The 21601-nt window shown below is 46.7% G+C and overlaps 1 protein-coding gene across 1 annotated transcript in view; it reads right to left on the reverse strand.

Moving 5' to 3' along the window:
• Positions 1-17206: 17206 nt before the first annotated feature.
• The window catches only part of BRINP1 (BMP/retinoic acid inducible neural specific 1), a 104426-nt gene continuing 100031 nt past the window's right edge, over positions 17207-21601 (reverse strand). The window contains exon 8 of the mRNA XM_064171586.1: positions 17207-18954. Within this exon, the coding sequence (XP_064027656.1) occupies positions 17814-18954 (1141 nt within the window). The 3' untranslated portion in view covers positions 17207-17813. The remainder of the gene's footprint in view (positions 18955-21601) is intronic.

Genomic DNA, 21601 nt, shown 5'->3' on the forward strand with positions numbered 1-21601 from the left:
CAAGAAGATACTGGGAAAGCTACACTGTCCAGGCACGTTGCAGTGCTGGCTCATGCACAGAACAAGATCTTTATAAATCAGTCAAGTTAAACTGGGAAGGAAGAAAGACCTAATGTGGCTTTTTTTTTTTTAATACTTGAGAGGTGTTTGGGAATGGGAGGTCATAAAGGTGCTAGTAAATAGTTTGGGAATGGGAAGTCATAAAGGGAAAGAGGAAGGTCAGTAAATAGAAAGGCAGAAATTATTTTTAACCATTGCAGATAAGGTCATAGACTCATAGAATCAAGCAGGTTGGAAAAGACCTCCAAGCTCATCCAATCCAACCTAGCACCCAGCCCTGGCCAAGCAACCAGACCATGGCACTATGTTCCTCACCCAGGCTTTGCATGAACACCTCCAGGGATGGTGACTCCACCACCTCCCTGGGCAGCCCATTCCAATGCCAATCACTCTCTCTGACAACAACTTCCTCCTAACATCCAGACTAGACCCTCCCTGGCACAACTTGAGACTGTGTCCCCTTGTTCTATTGCTGCTTGCCTGGCAGAAGAGACCAACCCCACCTGGCTACAGCCTCCCTTCAGATAGTTGTAGACAGCAATGAGCTCTGCCCTGAGCCTCCTCTTCGTTTAGAGCAATCATCTGGAAGCTCCCAGCACTACAGAGAGTGATGGGCACTGCTCAACACGGCTGCAGGAATGGGAGCTGGGCTGCAGTCTGGCTCAGCCTCCTCTTTCCATGATTCTTTCAAGTCAGTTTTAAATGTAATTATTTTCTTTTTTATTATTGTTATTTTCCATTTTGTGTCCCACCTCCTGTCCTTACTGCTACCACTGAGGGTACTTCAGGGAGTCTGGCTCTCCTATGGACATCCAAGGAGGTTTTCAGTTGTTGCTAAGTCTGTGTTTCCCCTCTCTTTGGTTTGTTTTTCACCCTTTGCTTTTTGGCTGGTCTCCTCTCACCTCTGCACTAAGTGGCAAGTACGATGACACAAGCGTCCATGAACAAGCACCTGTGAGAAGAAACCACAGGTGACTTCTGAAAGAGCTGAAGGGTATTTGGGCTAAGGAAACACGGCTGAAACATCTCTTAGGGATGCTACATATGAGACAAGGGAAAGGGATGCTGCTGGAAGAGTGTTGCCCTCATCTGAGTCCTCTGCAACAGAGCTCCACCCTGGAGGCAGCAGACACAGGCAGAACATCCTGAGGAGTCTGTGTGTTTATCTGTGGGGGAAGAGAGGGACATCACTGGGGTTTTCTTTTCACTGTTGTTGTTTTTTGCACACTGTTCCACATAGTTTCACAATTTACCTTTGTCAGCAAGGAGACAGGATAAACACCTTGAGTTTGCAGAGTCTGGGCAATGGTCCAGGCAAGCCTAAGTGAAGGAAAACATCTTTGTATCAGGATAAACTTAGAGCAGGCCTCGCACAGACATTCCTGCAGACAGAAGCATAGGATGCCCTGACCATACTGCACAGAACACATTTGGTTGGAGGTCTCTACTCTTCTTAGAAAGGGCCAGATCTTTCAGATGATTCAGCACAAATCAGGCTGAAATAAAATGATTCAGCATAAATCAGTGCCATAATATGTAAGCTGTGAATTTTAAATGGATGATTTCAAAGGTAAGGAAAGATATTTGAGTGTCTTCTCCAAGCTGAATTAGTGTATTTCCCTCCTGGATGCCAAGCTTTTGAATTGTTCAGTATGTTGACATATTGCCACAGTCTACAGGGAAAAAAGTACTTTAAAGTCATCTTTCTGCCTGCTGTTGGACTTGCTGCATTTTCCTGGCCACTGCATTAAGGCTGTACCCTCAAGTACTGGGTTCAGGTTTGGACCTTACACTTCAAGAAGGACATTGAGGTGCTGGAGTGTGTCCAGAGAAGGGCATCAAAGCTGCTGAAGGGCCTGGTGAGGAGTGTCTGAGGGTGATGGGGTTGTTCAGTCTGGAAATACCTAGGCTGAGGGGAGACCTCACTGCTGTCTACAACTCCCTGAGAGGAATTGGAGACAGGTGGGGATTGATCTTTTCTCATTAGTAAAAGGTGTTAAAAGAGAGAGAATGGCCCCAAGCTGCTCGAAGGGAGGTTTAAGTTGGATGTTAGGAAAATTTCTTTGCTACAAGAGTGGTCAGGCATTGGAACAGGCTGCTCAGGGAGGTGATGGAGTCACTCACTCTGGAGGTGTTCAAAAAATGTGTAAACATGGCATTTGGGGACTTACTTCAGCAGGTATGGTAGTGTTGGGCTGATGGTTTGACTTGATGATCTTAGAATCATAGAATGGTTTAGGTTGAAAGGGACCTCAAAGATCATCTAGTTTCAACCTCCTGCCACAGGCAGGGACACCTCCTACTAGAACACCTCCAGGGAGGGAGCGTCCACAACCTCCCTGGGCCACCTGTGCCAGTGTCTCACCACCCTCACCACAAAGAACTTCTTCCTAACATCTCCTCTCTTCCAGTTTAAACCCATTACTCTTCATCCTGTCATTACAAGAACCTTGTCCCTCCCCAGCCCTCCTGTAGGCCCCTTTCAGTTACTGGAAGGCTACTCCAAAGTCTCCTGGGATCCTTCTCTTCTCCAGGCTGAGGAGCCCCAACTCTCTCAACCTGTCCTCATAGCAGAGCTGTTGCAGCCCTCTGAGCATCTTTATGGCCTCCTCTGGACTGGTTCAAATAGTTCCATCTCCTTTTTGTGCTGGGGGCTCCAGAACTGCATACAGTGCAGTATAGGCTGGATGTTAGGAGGAAGTTGTTGGCAGAGAGAGTGATTGGCATTGGAATGGGCTGCCCAGGGAGGTGGTGGAGTTGTCATCCCTGGAGGTGTTCATGCAAAGCCTGGATGAGGCACTTAGTGCCATAGTCTGGTTGATTGGCCAGGGCTGGGTGCTAGGTTGGACTGGCTGAGCTTGGAGGTTTCTTCCAACCTGCTTGATTCTATGATTCTATTAAAACATGAACAAGAAGAGGACAAGGCAGCATCAAGGGAACAACTCTCCTGGGACGTCCAGTAGCTCAAATGTACATTTTGTGTTGTTAAGAAAGGAGCTGTGGATGCAATGCATAAAGGTTTGGGGTTTACAAGAAACTAGCATCAAGCAGGAGACCTTTGGGAAATCACAGAATGTGTGTATGCTTTATGGGCTGTATAAAATTAAATGCTCTCTCTCTCTCTCTCTTTTTCTTTAGAGATATTGATCCTTGTTCTTTTAGTATTATTATTATTATTACTTTCCCTCCTCTTATTTCATTGTCCATATCCCTGTCTTTCAGGTCCCTTGCTTGAAATGGTCCTATTTACGTGAAAGGGGTTGATAACTCTCATCTCTGCTCTGGTTTGCTCCCAATAATTACAGGTCTCCTAGGAAAGCTGGCCTGCAGTAGAAAATTTTGTAAAGGTTTTGAAAGGTTTTATTAGAAAAGATTTGGATCCTGCACAATTATCAGTTCTGAAAGGTGCTTTGCCCACCTCCTCCAGTGGAAGTGTTATTGATCATGGCACAAAAGGAAGACGTATACTTACAGAGAGAAAAGTTGAGGTCTGGTTGCCTTTTCAACATCAATGATAAAATTGCATCTAATGTTCACCTCATTCACCTTAACTCCAGTGGTCTGCACTAATTAAGGTGGAGCAAGCAGTGCTGGTTAATAAAGAACAGTGCAATTCAGCTCGTGCTGGCCAGTGATTGCAACAAGAGTCACAAAGCCCCAATAACAGATTCAAAAGAGGAGCTTTGATTAACAGAAATATCTTGGGCTTTTGTTCACTGATTGTACAGCACACACTGTAAAGCCCTGCCACTACTGATGGCTCAGGTGAGAGACTTCTCGTTTTTTAAAGCTGGGCTCCAACTTCTCAGGTCCTGCTTTAAAATATTGCAGATGATCATCATGCTTCTGCCTTCTGTTTTACAGAAACCTCCAAAGCTGTTTGTGCCATCATCTTGTTTCAGGGGCTTACAGCCAGGGCAGCTTGAGGCATAGGAAGTTTCAGGTAAACATGAGGAGGATTTTTTTCCCCTGTGAGTGTGACAGAACACTGGAACAGGCTGCCCAAAGGGATTGTGGAGTCTCCCTCTCTGGGGATACTCAAAACCTGCCTGGATGGGTTCCTGTGTGATCTGGTATAGATCTTACTCTGCAGGGGAGTTGGACTGGATGAGCTTTTGAGGTCCTTTCCAGCCCTTGACAGTCTGTGATTCTGTGATACCACAGGATAGCTGACTCCTCCTGAAGCAATCACCTGGATGTGATGGTTTGGGTGTTTCCTGCTCCCCCACCCTTTGGAAAATCACCCAGACTAGACTCAGCCACTCTGGAAATTGAATGAAGCTTTGTATTTACAGCTTAGCACAAGTTACAAGCAGGGATTTACAATATACAGAGCTACAGACAGAAATATGCAAATTAAAAAGTATACAGAAACACAACAGCTCTCCCAGAAACCAGAGCCCCCAGGAGGGGCTCCCAACCACCCTTCCACCTTCTTTCCACCCCTCGACCTTACCCAAGATCTTGCCTTATGTTTGAGGTAGCTTTGAAGGTTGGCCAGGGGGGTTAGGAAGCAGATGGATTAGGCACACAGATGGCAGGTTAGGTTAGAGAGAGAGAAGTGCAGCCCATAAAGCCCAGAGAGCAACTCTGTTCTCTATATTTATACTGTTGGTTTTATACATCTCAGCAAGCCTATGAGTGCAGTAACATCACCATTGTTTCCTCTTCACAGCCTGCAATCTAATTCTTCTCACCAAAATATTGTAGCTAGGCTCAAACTAGCACAGTCCCTCTAAGTTAAACACTAGCATAGTTTGCAGGATGTTTTGCTCCTGAGTCTGTTTTAGTTATCCATATGTGCACCAGCTTTGGTTCTCTCTATCCAGAACAGTTCTATTAGAACAGCCTTTACTTCTCCATATCACCACCAGCCATCCTCAAGACATGTTATGCAGTAAGCAGCATGGCCTCTGTGCCATGCTGGCAGGGCTCCAGCACAGCTCCTTTGCTACCTTCAACATTTTGAGGTGAAAAATTATACACAAAATGATTTTCTGGGACCACACACAAGTAAGAGCCAGTTTGGGTGTTGTGTGTTCCTTCTGTGGAGCCTTTGCACTGGAATGGGCTGCCCAGGGAGGTGGTGGAGTGGTGTTCAAGAAAAAGACTGACTGAGGCACTTAGTGTTATGATCTAATTCATTGGCCAGGGCTGGGTGCTAGGTTGGACTGGATGATCTTGGAGATCTCTTCCAAGCTGGATGATTCTGTGATTAGGCTTGGAATGTGCAATGGACACCAACTTTTGCAGATTGGCCTGAAAATCAAGGTGGGGATGATAAGCACATGAAGCAGAGACAAGGGCTTCTCAGCCCCTAGTCCTACCTGGATCAGCACATTAGAGCTGTGTAGACAGGAGACAGAGTAAGCAGGGATTATTCCTTCCTCTGAGACCTCTCAGGAGCAGTAAGAAAAGTCTAAGTGTACCCAGCAAGGTCAGCTTTTCACACCCCATTAGCCCAAATATGATGAACTTTACTTCTCATAACCAGCACTGCTGACCAATTTTTTTCTCTCCCAGCTGAACAGTTTTCTCTCCCAGAAATGCAAATTCAACCAAATTTGATTTTTGTTGTCATTTTTTAATGGGAAATTATTGAAATACTTCATTTCTGTGTTAGCATTTGGCCAGTTCTGTCTCATCTGGCATGAAGTAATCAAAATCCAGCAGAGAAGGTCTTGCCCCATTCAATCATATCTCACAGCTTCCCTTCAGGAAAGTTATCCTCAGATTCCTGAGCTGGGATGTTGCCTTTCACCCTAAACTGAGGGTGGCACTTTCCATTTAGCAATAGAACTTTCCTCCTCAACATGAAGAGGAAAAGGCAGAGGTGCTTAACATCTTCTTTGCCTCAATCTTCAACAGTGGGACAGGTTGTCTCCAGGACAACTCACCTCCTGAACTGGCAGTTGGAGCCAGGGACCAGTATAGTCCCCCTGTAATCCAGTAGGAAGCAGTAAGGGGGCTGCTGAGTCACTTGGATCCTCACAAGTCTGTGGGACCAGATGGGATCCATCCTAGGCTGCTGAGAGAGCTGGCAGATGAGCTGGCCAAGCCACCCTCCATCATTTTTTAACAGTCCTGTCTCACTGGAGAGGTCCCTGGAGACTGGAAGCTGCCAATGTGGTGCCCATCCACAAGAAGGGCCGGGAGGAGGAACCAGGAAATTACAGTCCTGCCAGTCTGACCTCAGTGCCAGGCAAGGGCATGGAACAGGTCATCTCGAGTGCCATCACACAGCACCTACAGGATGCCCACAGGATCAGGTCCAGCCAGCAAGGGTATTGGAAGGGCAGGTCCTGTCTCACCAACCTGATCTCCTTTTGTGATCAGGTTACCTGCCTGGTGAATGTGGGGCAGGCTGTGGAAGCTGTTGGCAGAGAGAGTGGTTGGCATTGGAATGGGCTGCCCAGGGAGGTGGTGGAGTCATCATCCCTGGAGGTGTTGAAGCCAAGCCTGGCTGAGGCACTTAGTGCCATGGTCTGGTTGCTTGGCCAGGGCTGGGTGCTAGGTTGGACTGGATGCTCTTGGAGGTCTCTTCCAACCTGCTTGATTCTATGATTCTAAGATATTGTTTCAGAAAGCTGCATTTCTAGGGAGGAAAGGTGTCTTGGAGCAGCTGAATCATAGGAAGGATGTTTGACTCAAGGCTTTTAAAGAATTAACACTTGCACAACAGGACTCCCTCTTACACAGCCAAGGTGGTGCAGAAAAGAGCTGGTACAGGGAGCCCTGTGTGCTTTAGGCTTTTTATAGTGACAGATTTCGTTGCATAATGCATTTGGGATGAAGCTTCAGGTTTATTTTGTACTTATCTGATGTCAGAGAAGTACATATTAAGTCTTCAAAGAAAAAAAAAAAAAGGAAGGTTCTTCAATCAGCTTATTACAGCCCTCCATGTATAATAAAGCAGTTATATGGCAGTAAACCTGGAATCCTACAGGGGTTGGTTGTAAAGTGACAGATTCAGGTCAGAGCTGTAAATGAACAGCCCCAGTGATGTGTGATGCATACTGGTGGGAGAGATGGCATTATGTTGTATGGGAGAGTGCAGAAAGGTAGTGTATGCCAGGTCTGTGAGAAAAGAGATGCATACTGCTCAGTCTGGAGAAGAGGAGGCTCCCAGGTGGCCTTACTGTGGCCTTCCAGTATCTGAAGGGGGCCCCCAGGGATGGGACCTCAACCACCTCCCTGGGCAACCCATTCCAGGCTCTCACCACTCTCACACTGAATAACTTCCTCCTCACATCCACTCTGAACCTACCCATCTCCAGCTTTGCTCCATTCCTCCCAGTGCTGTCTCCTCTTCTCTGGACTGAACAGCCCCAACTCTTTCAGTCTGTGCTCACAGCAGAGCTGCTGCAGCCCTCTGAGCATCCTCGTGGCCCTTCTCTGGACACACTCCAGCATCTCCACATCCCTCTTGCCCCAGGCGCTCCAGAACTGGATGCAGGACTCCAGGTGGGGTCTCAGCAGAGCACAATAGAGAGGGAGAATCAACTTCCTTGCCCTGCTGGCCTCACTTCTCCTGCTGCAGCCCAGGCTCTGCTTGGCTTTCTGGGCTGCAAGTGCACACTGCTGGCTCCTGTTGAGTTTCTCCTCCAGCAGCACCCCCAGGTCCCTCTCCCCAGGGCTGCTCTGCAGCCACTCACTGCCCTGCCTGGATTTGTGCTTGAGATTCCCTCAACCCAGATGCAGGACCTTGCACTTGATCTTGTTGAACCTCCTGAGCTTGGCTTGTGCCCACCTCTCCAGCCTGTCCAGGTCCTTCTGGGGTGTGTGTGTGTGTGTGTGTGTGTGCATAGTGGTGTTAAATTGATAGTTGGACCTAATGATCTTGGAGGTCTTTTCCAAGTCAAAGAATTCTGTGATTCTGATTCTTCCAACATCTACTTCTGCCCACTTTCTTGTTTTAAACACTTTCTGGAGCACCAAGTTCTCTTCTGCTTCTTGTTCTGAACTTGCTGGTCTTTATTTTCATTAACCAGACCTTATAATAAATGCCCAAAGGAAGGTGACCTGAAGGAAAGACTCCTCACCCTATAAATACTATCAGAGAGGTAAAAAAAAAAAACCCAAAACACTTTACAAATGGGATTATGTGCAGAGTGGTAACAGCAATGGTTCTTATTCAACATTTCCTGGGAAGAGAAGGCAGCAGAAAAATAAGAAAGGGATGAAGGACTGGTCCACCTTTACAGGACTGACCCTTGAAAACCCACTGGGAGCTTCAGCTGGTGCCACATGTATCTTCCTCTTAATTAGTGCCCTTCTGAGAAGATTCTTGAAACCAGATCTCCTTTTTCTTGTCTCAGTAAAATGCCAGCTACTCTGGGGTCTCAGTGCATGACTGAGGTCCCCCAGTGCTACATCAGAGATATTAATTCTCATTAAGAACTGATGAAATTGGTGTTCATTTGAACATGCATTGTGCACTTTGCTGGCTGCTCCAGGGTGCAATGTAAGGGTTCTTCTCATCCTAAAACAACCTCTGTGTGTGCTCCATCAGAGCTGCCAAGGCTTATTGAACTTAACCCAACCATTGAGATTAAAAAAGTAACTCAGGCTAGCAAATTGGGACTCCTGGGCCTTCACAGCTCTGAGATGTGGGATTCCCCCAGAGCTCAATGCACATTAGCAGTTATTGAGAACTCTAAATTTGAGCCAGGAGATATATGGGCATAATCTTAACTCATGTGGTTTTGAACAGCCCCTCTGACTTCCATGCATCTGCCTGCACGCATGTCGACACTCAGTGTTACAATCCATCATGCTCAGCACCTTGCAAGACTAAGCCCTTCATTAATCCTTCTAAAACCAAGTTTATTGACTTTCAAAGCATCCCATGAGGGTTTCTTATCTATGTTTCCTGAACAAGCTGCTTGCTTAGGCTGTGTCTTTTTGAATCACTCTCCAACTAGAGCTGATTGTAAGCAATGAACATGATTAGATTTTCATACTGAGAGAGACTGAAGATGTGGAGACAGTTCTTAGGTATCCTGGAGTAAGTTAGAGGTGAAGTTCCTTCACTGAGTGGCTTGTAAGAACACAAAAAGATCAGAATGAGTGCCTAAATCCAAACCTCCCAATATCCAGGTTTTGCTTTCTCATCCTGGAATGAATCTTGAAAGACCCTCAATGTCTTAGGGAGGTTTGAAAACCAGATCTCAGCAGTTAGACACATGGCATATGTATAATATGATCCTGTCATCACATTACAGAACAAGATTCACTCTTAAATTACACCACAGCCAGTCTCAGAGGAAGATGGTGCACGCTGTCAAGAAGAACAGGCTGAACAAATGATTGCTTCATCTCTAGAAAATTGCTATTGTGGGCTTCTCTTTGCACCCAAATGAGGCAAAGGTAGCTGTTACAGGCTTGACCTCAGCTTTTGGGATGTCAGAAGGTTGAAACAAACCCCCCACTGTGGTAGCACATCATTACACAGTTTTCCCCAGGTCACTACCAATGCATGTGAGAGCAGAAGATTCAGACACCAGGAGCTATCAGTGGAAATAAAAGCACACCTAGCACAACCATCCCTGCCTTATTGTTTCCCCTCCCCTCCATACTGTGCTCATGGGCTTAAGACTGAGATTAAAGAATAGAATCAACCAGGTTGGAAGAGACCTCCAAGATCATCCAGTCCAACCTAGCACCCAGCCCTAACCAATCAACCAGACCATGGCACTAAGTGCCTCATCCAGGCTTTACTTGATCACCTCCAGGGGCGGTGCCTTCACCACCTCCCTGGGCAGCCCATTCCAATGCCAATCACTCTCTCTGTGAAGAACTTCCTCCTAACATCCAGCCTAGACTTCCCCTGTCACAACCTGAGACTAAAGACAGACTGGTGCCAATTTTGTGCAGGTTTTGCCATAGCAAGCAGGTTTCTGCCTGTCTTGGGCTTCCCTTTCTCAGCAATAAAAAATCAGCTTGCCTTTAAACTGATTGTACTTGAGTGACAACCCTGTGTGTGCCCAGCATCAAACACAACGAGGTACAGACTGTAACTGGGACGTCAGAATATTGATTATTAGGTAAATTAATAGATATCTATGAAGAAGTTAAAATGCATCTAATATAAAGATATCAAAACCTTCCTAAATATATGCCTGTCTCTAGAAGCAAAAAAGGTCTAAGCTGTGTTTCTGCTTTTGGGGTGTATTTAGGAAGTGCATCCAGCAGATCAAGGGAGGTTCTCCTTCCCCTCTACTTCAGAGGGGAGTACTGCCCCCCTACTGCATCTTGAATACTGCCTTCAGTTTTGGGATCCCTGGTTGAAGTGGGAGAGAGATCTGCTGGAGAGGGTCCAGCAGAGGGCTATGAGGATGATGAAGGGACTGGAGGTCATGGCTGATGAGGAGAGACTGAGGGACTTGGGGCTGCTTAGTCTGGAGAAGAGAAGACTGAGAGGGGACTGAATCAATGTCTGTAAGTATCTGAGGGCTGGTGGTCAGGAGGGGGGGACAGGCTTTGCTCACTGCTCCCTGGGATAGGACAAGGAGCAATGGATGGAAGCTGCAGCACAGGAGATTCCAGCTCAACACAAGGTGGAACTTCTTTACTGTAAGGGTCCCAGAGCACTGGCACAGGCTCCCCAGGGAGGTTGTGGAATCTCCTTCTCTGGAGCCTTTCAAGACCTGTCTGGATGTGTTCCTCTGTGACCTGAGCTAGATTGTGTGGTCCTGCTCTGGCAGGGGGATTGGACTCGGTGATCTGCTTGGGTCCCTTCCAACCTCTAATATCCTGTGACCCTCTGATCCTGTGATGTCACATTAGGTCTCATGGCTTCCTCACTTGAATTTGACAGCACCATAATCCAGATGCTCTTTCCTCTCTTCCTGGCAATATCTTTGAGAACTCTTGATCTCTAGCTCTCTTTGGCACACCCTGCTCAAGGAGATCTGTGAGCACCTTGGAATATCATCCCAGTTGAACTTCCTTCTCCTATTTAGCTCTATTTTTGAGGCAACATAACTGACTGCTAAAACCCAGGGGTACCTCAGACACTCATAAAACCATATCCATCCCATGTGTTTCAGCCAGAAAACTTCAACTTTAAACTTGTTCTTTTCAGGCCTGCTTTAAAATTTCAGCTGAACATTTTCTGCAGGAAGCTCTTGTGTTGTTGAAAACCAAAGCAGCTCACAGCAATTTATCACTGGCAAAGTCACCCCTAATGAACAGAATGGGCCTGTGAGCTTTCCCCATTTCGTTTTGCTGCTTTGTTCAGTTCAATTTGGTTGACTTTTTTGGAGGCATTAAAATATTATTTGAAGCTGCACTTACATAATGTGCATTCTATCTAATACCTAATGGGCTGCTTTTGTTCATTACTGAGCCAAATATGAAAAGAGAAGATGTTAAGAGTTGGGATGGGTTTGGGGAGAAAAAGGAGTCCTCCCTGAGTGCTGAGGTCAGGAATCCCATTTCTTCTCTGCCTGCCTGTACCTCTCCAGGGTCACCTAACCAGATCCCAGACCTTCACAGTTCCTGCTGCTGTGATTATTTTTCCTAGCAGCACTTCTCGTAGGTCTCCTGGGGAGGGACCTGTGGCCTGTTTTTTCTAGGTGTCTGCTCAAGGTCAAAGTTCTTCTCTCAAAACCAAGTATTGGAGGCCAACAGGAGCCATCCTGTGGTTGCACTGCTGTGCAGATGAATAGCAAAGGTGAGGACACAAACTGGTGTAGCTGGGGCCTCTCCTGGAGAAGTCTTTAATAGCTCTGAAGTCTGTTAAGATATTTGGGGTTGTTTAGCCTGGAGAAAAGGAGGCTCAGGGCAGACCTCATTGCTGTCTACAACTACCCGAAGGGAGGCTGTAGCCAGGTGGGGTTGGTCTCTTCTCCCAGGCAAGCAGCAACAGAACAAGGGGACACAGTCTCAAGTTGTGTCAGGGGAGGTCTAGGTTGGATGTGATGAGGAAGTTGTTGTCAGAGAGAGTGATTGGCATTGGAATGGGCTGCCCAGGGAGGTGGTGGAGTCACCATCCCTGGAGGTGTTGAAGCAAAGCCTGGATGAGACATTTAGTGCCATGGTCTGGTTGCTTGGCCAGGGCTGGGTGCTAGGTTGGGCTGGATGAGCTTAGAGGCCTCTTCCAACCTGGCTGATTCTATGCTTTAGGTAGCTACATCCCATCTCATGTATTCTGCCAAACTTAATCCAGCTCAGACTGGAGAAATGCCTTTATTATGAGACCCACTCTCTCAACAGTGTCTGGGGTGTATTTATCCATGTCTGCCTGAGGAGCAGCAGAGCTGGTAGGCTGCAGAGCACCACTGCTCACTTGTTTCTTCTGATCAGGGTTCATATACGCAGTGTTGTGTGTGAGAGGCTTTGTTCTGCATATCCAAAGGACATGTACTGGTACCATTTGTTGTTTGCTTAGGGCTTTCTGTTGCACAGAAGGAAAGTTTCCATTTTGCTTGAACAATGTATTTATGCAAAGCACCTCTCTTTGGTCAGTTGAAAATTGAGAAGGGACTGGAATTTCCAACAAGGTTATTATGTAGTTTTGTAGTCTTCATTGTTTTCCATATCTGTTTAAATTACAGAAGCTTAATAATCCATATGACATTAAGAGAAGGCAGTTTTAGGTCATGGGGGAGGGGTGGGGTGGGGGGAAGATTCCTAGGAAAAGCCCCAAGGAAAATGTGATCAGGTGTTAATTGATATGTGGGGTAGAAAAAGCATCTTGGACAAGGTCTGGAAACCTAACTGGGACCAGCAGGCCTAATGGATCATTGAAAGCTTTCAAGATAGAAAGAACATGAAATTATTGCCCTCATGGCTCCCTTGTGCCTTATGTCATCTGTCTTCCTTCTGCCTCGTCTCTGACACACACCCCACTGACTCCTGTCCTCTGTCTCTACTGCCAAGCAGCAGCAGCACCTAGTCCTTGTGCTATTTTTTCTTTCAGAGAAGTCCAGGGTGGATGCATCAAGGAGAATTCTTTATCTGGGGACAGGAGCACACAGACTGGAGTGCCACTGCGTTCCTCCTTCAGCACTGGGACCTGAGCAGCCAGGCTGGGCATCTTGCTGTGGCAGAGATGTCACCTGCCAAATGTCCTCCTGAGTGATGTTTGAGCAGAGGGGCTAAAAGGCTCTAAGGAACATCCTGTGTATGGTAGGTGAAGCCCATCACAGCTCACAAGATTCTGGCTATGGAGGGAAGCTGGGCAAGTGGCCAATAAGCCTCCCTCATTTGCACATATTTCCCTTTGAGGAAAGGGATTCCTGGCTTCTCATGGCCAGAGATGGCTCTGGAGAGCAGGATGGCACCAAGAAGCATTGGCATTCACTCCTCCCAGGTGAAGCCCACACAAGAAGATGTAACTCCATTGACTGTGTTCACCAGGGCCTTGTGGGAGTCTGGATTGTTTTTGAAGTCAGTGGCACAAGTGCCATTAGGTCAAAAAGCAGCAGGTCTCTTGTGTTCTTTTATGCAAGAGCAAACAGGCTTTCTGGGAAGGGGAAGTTGCCTCTGTCCCTTCTTTACCTCCCTGTCTTCTGCCCATGTCACACCCCCCCACCCCCCTTCTAACTTGTCCACCCACTTCTCCAAGAGGCTGTGGTTGCTCTTGGAGTTATGTAGGGATCACTGTGTCTGACTGGGGGGGGGTCACTGGGGTTGTGCCCTTTGCCTCTGAGGAGAGCAAAGCTGCTGAGGTCCAGATTCTTCCTGGTGATTTCATGTGATAGCTAATTAATGGCCTCCCCACGTTTCCATGGCAACTCCATGCTGTGCTCTTAGCCCTGATCCAAATGGGCATTCTGTGCACTTCTGAAGCTGTAGCATCAGCATATTAATAAGACTTGCTGACGTCCTTTGCTCTCTGCCACCTCGGCTGCTAGGTCTACATTTGAATGACTTAAAGCTCATTTCTTAGTAAGCTCCTGGGGCATTCTCTCCTGTGACTTGATGAAACTGATCCCAGAAGTCTTCTGCATTTGAAGGGAAGAAGTTAAGTAGATTCTGCTCTACCTGATGCTTTTTGCCATGTTTTGCCTTTGGGACATCTAACATTTGACTCCAGCCTTCATACAATCTCTAATTTAATTGCAGCAAGTATCTGCTATAATTTGGTAGGACCATCTCTGTATTATCTCCTTAATTCCTTCTTGTACAGAGGGAGGAAGCTCAGTTTCATTCTCGTAGCATTAGAGAATGGTTACCTCTATTTCGATGCATAGATGTCCCTTTTGTCACTAAACTCAACTACTGATCCTGCAGCTCAGTGAATCAAATTTTATGGGTGAAAGAATTCTCTGGGCCCCACCTGATTCTCCTCTATCAGTTATCTTCCATTCCAGTCACTGACTGGTAAAACACCTTTTTCTGACCAGGTAGAGGACTTGAACAGCATTCCTCAGGACCACTATAGCACTGGTGTGGCCTTTCTAGCAAGATCTGAGCTAGTCTCTTCTATTGAGACTGTAGTATGGCAGATGCCTCCACTTCTATTACCTGCAAAACAAATACTTTAAAAGAAGCCTATGAAATCTGGTTCAGTAATTGCTTGTAGCAGATTGTCCCTTTGCCTGGGGAAGGGCTTATGAAACTGAACAGAGGATGCAGAGCATGTGTCCTGTTTGTGAAGACATCTCTTTTCTAGCATCAAAGCCAGAGTGTAGTACAGTCCAGGCCACATTGGTTTGGATTTGGTTTTTGGTTTTCTCTCTGACATAAATTTCGAGCCCAAAAGGGTGGCTGAGCTGCCAGATAGTTTCATTTTCCCCTACCCTGAAGGACAAGGGAAATTATTCTTGACATTTTGGCTTCATTCCATCACAAACTTTCATCTAATCATATTGCAACACAGCTCCAGATTGTGGTGTTGAGGTGCCATCATACCCTGGTGCCATGCTGCCCCACCAGGCTCTCTAGAGGTAAGTTCCATTTGCTAACAACACATCTATGCCAAGTTTCCTTCCATCTCCCTACACTGGTTTCCTCCACTGCAGCTTCATTGCTCCCAGCCACAGAGGAAATGCTAGCTCACATTAGGGCACACCTCTCTAACTCCAAAGCTGTCTGTCACTGCTTGGGTGTGAAGTGGACAGCAGTGATTTAATGTTCTGTCAGAGCCCCATGTCTCACTCAAGGTTTGGAGTGTTGTCAACCTTGGTGAAGCACAGTGATACTGAGGGCTGAACATCCCAAAACATCACAAGATATGTGAGAGCAATTGATTTGACCTGAAACAGTCCCACAAATACAGGGCAAGATTGAGCTAACCCATGAGATATGAGATTTAATTGTAGCTTCTTTGGCTTCTAGTTACTGCTGCTGGATCCTTATCTCACAGGAAGACAACTGATCAAATTAATTTCACTGTGTGTCAGCACATTCACCATTCCCAGCCATGAACAAAGCCCATCACTGAATGCAGGCTGCATCTCAGTCTGTAGGTTGCTTGTAAGCAGTGTTCAGTACTTCCAGAGCAATAACTATAGTTCTTTTCAGTGTCAGCTCTCTGGGTCATACATGTAAATTAAACAGCACATTTCTATTCCCTGCTTGGATGGATGTAACTGTCAGGAACATTATTTCCACTCATAATTACAGATTTGACATTCATTTCCCATGAACACTCTCCATTATTTGCTTAAACCTCACTTGCATGCATGCTATTGATGGGGAGTTCTCTCAGTAAGCTGATGCAGGAATGTCACAACTACAAAGAGGTCTCTTTGAATGGTGGCACCTATGAGCATGTACAAAGAAGAGACCCATCAGATGGAAATCAAAGAAATGAATGCCCTGGGAAAGGTAGTCAACATTGCACCCTCTTACATGGAGTGACCAGTAGAGATAGAAAGAGAACTCAATGCAAGCCATGGCAAACACAAAGTAACTACTCAGAGAAAACTATGGATATCCCTAGAAGCATCTTTGTTGTTTAATTCATTTTCAGCTCAGCAGAATCAAGAGGTTATGTCTCAAGCCAGAATATGAATCTTGGCCTCTGGATCAGGACCGTCCCTCCTGCTCACGCCTGGTTTTTTTATCCAGGATACTCCTCCAGCTCTAGAAGTCAGCAGGATCAGAGATTTATTTCTTCCTTGTAGGTGGGTAGAGGTTTTAGCCTCTCACTAGGACTTCTCACAATCAGCATTAACCACAAGCCAGCGAGATTAAGAGAAACACTCTACTAACTCACCTCCCACCTTCACACTGAGCTCAGCTGATTCTCCATTCAGCCACTCCACTCGACATGTACCAGTTCAAGATTCAAACACACATGAATGCACACTCCACACAATTTTACCCACCTTTTAGTTATTTTAGTCACTTTTTGATAACTCTACCTTTATACTTCGACTTTATCCTTGCAAATCCAGATCTGGTTATTGTGCTGTTCCCTCCCATCACTCCTTTTTACTATTTTAATACAATTTTTCTCACCTGTTTTCTGTAATTTTCTTCCCTTTTTGTTGTTGTAATTGTGTGGGGTTTTTTGGTTTTGTGGACAAAGAAAGTGCAAGTGAAGCAAGGTTATCATTCACAGCCATGGTAATGTAAGAAAATAAAAGGGCTTTTTTCCTTCCCCAAAGGATAGAAGTGACATGTGTACTTTTCAGTGTGCCCAGGTTTCCTTGGAAATATGGTTTTTTTTTCCTTGCATTGTGCTTTGGTTTTTGTGGTGATGAAGGTTTCCCAGTGTTATCAGAAACCCCAGAACCCCAGGCAAAAAGCCAAACTCGGGGTTGATTTAAGCCTGGGTTTATCAAAGTGGCACATGAATTTGGTTTCCTCTGTTTTAGGGACTCTGTTGCAGTGCCTCAAAGATGAGTGACTGGAGATTTACAGGTGCTGATCCTCAAGAGGTTAAGCTCTGACATGACCAAAGGCAGTAACAATCTGATGCAGGGCATGAACTCCAGTTTAGCAAAGCAGCTGAAGGGACCTGACATGTTCCATACTTCAGCAAGTGCTGAGACTTTAACTCTGGTAATAAGTCTTCCAAGACGGAAGTCCCAAAGAGAAGACACCTGAGACCTGCCCCCACCCTCCACCTCTTAGGTGGCATCTCACCAACGAGGCATTCATTTTACTCTCAAAGGACTGCCATCGCCTTCTGTCCTCCAGCAAAGCTCAGCAGAGGCTGCATGAATAACTCAACATAAAGCTGGCATAAATCTCAACAGAAGAAATATCTTTTATCGTTAACCATTTACTCCCACTGGAGGAATAATGGCAGCTCTTTTACATTTACATAGGACTCTTGTTTCTTTCTTTCCTTGGATTTGGTTGGTTGTTTTTTTCCTGCGTGTCTCAGTCTTGGCACCTGCATAGCAGAAAACTTCACAGTTCATCACAGACGTTTGCCCCTCTCTCTGCTCCTCCCTTTATTTTCTCTGCTGCCCCTGAGGACCAGCAAGCAACACCCCCGAGGTCAAAGAGAGAGTAAGGTGTTACCCTTTTATGAGGGATTATAGAAATAACAAACATGCCTGACAGTTTTATACAGCTGCTAGAACGGGTTTAGTTTTCAACAAATGAAGGATTTCCTCTCTTTTGTTTCCTCTTTTGTATATTAATTACATTTTACAAATCTTATTTGTCCCCTTTACTTTCCCCCCCACACTTTGCTTTCTTTTTTTTTCCTTTTTTTTTTCTTTTTTTTTCTTTTTTTTTCTTTTTTTTTTAACCTCCTTTATTTATTTTTTTTGTATTATCTTTTTTTTTTTTTTACAGCAAAAGGATCGATATCACCAAGGTGTCCGCTTGAAAAGTCCGGGTTAACAGAGTTTGGCTGTCATCTGGTCCGACTGTTTGAGGATCTCGGTGTTGTACAGGTCTAGAGCGTGGTTCACGCGGATGATCTCGCTGTTGGTGAGCTTCAGGCGGTGCTTGAGCATACAAGAGAACAGATCCAGCTGGGGCTTCCCAGGGGCTACGGGAGGCGCCAGTCTGTTGATTCGGTCCCGAATATCCAGCAGCAAGAGCATGACGGAGGAGGAAGAATAGAACTGCCCACCTTGCGTGTACGACTGGTTGACCTGCTGCACCGCGCTGCGCAGCAGGTCGGCGTTAAACCGCAGGCTGTAGCCGTACACCTGCACATCCGAGATCTTGATGTAGAACTGCCGCTTGGTGGGGTCAGAAAGGTCCACGGGCCCTTGGCCAGTCTCGTTCCGCAGGAGGGAGGGCAGCCGAGTCCGGCTGCGTAGGTAGATGTGGACGGTCTCAAAAAAGGTTTTCCACCGGTTGCCCAGCAGCAGGGTCCAGTTGTAGCACTGGCTGTTCTGGAGGCGGACTTTCTCCCAGCGGGGGTAGCCGTACTCCCCAAAGGGCATGTTCCAGCCCTCGGAGTGGCTCCCGCTGAACGGGTTGACGTAGACAAAGAACATAGGGTCCAGGCTGCTGTTGCGCATCTGGCAGATTCGCATGGAGATGCCGATCACCATGTGGATGAAGTCCATCCGGTTCTTGTTGCTCTTCAAGGTGAGGGACATGCGTTTGCGCCACCTGGGGTCGAAGAAGGTGTCCAGGCGGATCTCGTTGCTGATGAAAGTGGTGTGCACATACAAGCGAGAGTCCATCTTCTGCAGCAGGTACTTCAGCTCTAGGTCTTGGAAGTCCAAGTCCGTTTCAAAGCTGATGAACTGCTCGCTTCGCTCCGAGTCTACATTCTGAGGCTCGCAGCGACCCCGGTAAAGCTTATAGCCCTTGTTGCATGAGCCGCAGAGAGAGATGTTGGCAAGGCTGCACATGGCACAGCTGTTGTTGCCCCCAATGATGCAGGGGATGGGACGCTGGCACAGGCTGGTGCCACCGTGGCAAACGCAGCTCCTCTGGCTTTCCAGAAAGGTCCCCCAGAACCCATTCTCATTGCAGTAGAGCAGGGACTGAACCCGGGTAAGCCATTCCTGTATTGTCCTGCAAGTGGCAAGAAGAAATCGTTAGATCTGTGAAGCCTCACACTCTCTGGAGCTACAAAGTTTCCAGGCATGTACCTGAGGCAGAGCTCTCAGAACACTGATGCCCTGCTGTGGCATCTGGGAAGTATCCTAGTCTATTTCTAGACTGAAACTTTCATCTGCTGTATACTACTCCTTTGATATAAAGCAGAAGACCTCTAAGATATAGCTAGAGGTTAGAATTGATCATCTGACATCTTCCTCTTCACACTGGTCTAGGAGCTGAGACTGGTAAAGTATCCTGCCAAGGATCCCATCAGGGCCTGAGTGACAAAGTTAAGCAATGGGAATGGAGCTGTAAAAGCGATGCCAGAGACTGAGGTTCTATCAGACATTGCAGGTCAGCATAACTTGTAGGCAAGCAGGAAAGAATTCCTCTCCTCATCAGCAATTCCACCTCCTTCTCCACAACTAGGTCTGTAATGGGATGAGGGGGTACACCACTGGAATAGATTGCCCAAGGAGGTGGTAGAAGCCCCATCTCTGGAGACATTCAAGGTCAGGCTTAATAAGGCTCTGGGCAACTTGATTTAGTTGGGGATGTCCCTTCTTACTGCAGGGGTTTTGGACAAGATGACATCTAGAGGTCCCTTCCAACCCAGTGCATTCTGTGATTCTATGAATAGTAACTTCTGCTTGTGGTGCAGAGCTCAACAACCGCAGCAGAGAGGGTGAAAGTCAGCGTGAATGGAGACAAAGATGCTCAAACTTCTTCTTTAAAAAGTTGTGTTGCTCACTGACCTCTTTTTATAGCCTCTCCCTTCCCCAGGCAGCCACAGTCTCCCATTTCCAGGCCCCACCACGCCCATAATTGCTGTACCAACACCTTCACCTCCACATCCTGCAGCCCTGGAATGACTCCTAATGAAGGACACCATAACCCGCGCTTGCTTTTTGTGTGATCCCCTCACAATGTCTCCTCACTCCCCCTCCCACCCCCCCTTTCCTGGGAAATCTCAGCACAGCGACTCCTTTCTCAGCAGCTTTCAGTCTCCCTCAGCCCCCTGCTCCCACCCCTCCTCCTTCCCCCCAGCTAATGAATACTTCATTGTCTCCTCTGGGCAAAAAGTTCTTGGTAGAGCTGCAGTGAGAGGACTGGCTAATGACAAATTAGGATTCAGTCCCTGTAGAATGGGAGGAGTGATTATGGACAGAGGCTCTCACAGCTGGATTAGTGAAATTTGTGGCACCTGCATCGCCTGACCTCCGAATAATCATTAAGCTGTAGGCTGTATCAAAGAAGGCATTAAATGATAGAGCAGCAAAGAACAGCAAGATGATTAGGGGGAGGGAGTGAGCAGAGGGATGAGAGTACAAAACATAGGAAAGCACTGGAAGGAAAGAAATCATCAAGAGGCAGAAGCAGAAAAGGGAAGAAGGGGGAAACCTGCAGGTGAAAGGAAAAATGTGTGAGAAGCACAGTGGGAAGGAGGAATAAGGATGGAGAAAGGGAAAAAAGTAAACACAACTGCTAAAAAGACAGAGAATAGGCAGGAATGGAAAGAAGCAAGAAGAAAAGAGAAACATGAGATAGTGCATTAGCAGGAAAATACTGAAGCCTTGGATGTGGGAAGAGACAGTTTCCACATTCCTTCTGTGGGACAGGACTGGCAGGGTCCTTTCCCCCTGCTTACAGCTAACAAGAGCTCTGCTAGTGGAAGGTTGCCTGGGGAGCTTGGGAACAAGGGAGTGACCTCTATGAATATCTGCTCTGAAGGGAGATGGTGACAGCCCTGGTCCCTAGAAAAAGTGTTGTGGCTCCTCATGGTTTCTAGGACAGCTCTACCTCAGAGAGGAGAAGACAGCACCGTGCTGAACAGCAACAAGTACTCTCAAAACCATCTCCTGCACACTGAGTCTGCTCTCTGCTCATAGATGATTTTTTGCTCACTTCTACAGCAACACAAATATTTTTCACTCCGTTTGAAGCCCTGCAGTTCCTCTTCAAAAACCAGCCAAACACACTTGAATTTAGCAAGGCACTCAGATTCCAACTTCCAGTCTCCTTAAGGTTCTCTAAAGTCACATTGATTCCCCCATGCACCTCCTGGAAGCTTCTATGCTTCTACCCACCAATCTAAGTATGAAACTGAGGTATAATGAACAAGTGGGGAACAAAGTAAAGCCCTAAACCAAAGCAACCCTCCTGTCTATGCACACTGGCTGCCTGGTTTCACTGAGCTGGGGAGACTGCTGAAGGGAAGCATAAGGTTCCTGCATGCTGCTTCTTCCCATGACCGGGTTTGGTGACAACAAAAATCAGAGGCTGCGCTGGAGGCAACCCCTCCTGCAGCCCCAAGCTGCATCCTTAGCTCCCACTCCCACTGTAATTTCTACCAAGACAACAAAAAGCCCAGCAGCACAGAGAAAACGAAGAGCTGAAGCAGCATGCTGGTAAGAGAGAGATGGTAGATGTCCAGCTCCATCAGGTATCCTCTCAGCATCCCTGTCCCCATCCATGAGGTGAGGACAGTATTTCCCTAATCTCCATAGTCCTCTTCATGGTCACATTTATGACTTTTTATGGGACTGGGCTTCCAGATGGTTGCTCATAGGACTAAAGGTGGTTTCTGAGGTGGGTTTGATGAGGTGTTCAGAGCTGTCAG

The sequence above is a fragment of the Pogoniulus pusillus genome, chromosome 35 (genome assembly GCF_015220805.1).
Source record: "Pogoniulus pusillus isolate bPogPus1 chromosome 35, bPogPus1.pri, whole genome shotgun sequence".
Taxonomy (NCBI): domain Eukaryota; kingdom Metazoa; phylum Chordata; class Aves; order Piciformes; family Lybiidae; genus Pogoniulus; species Pogoniulus pusillus.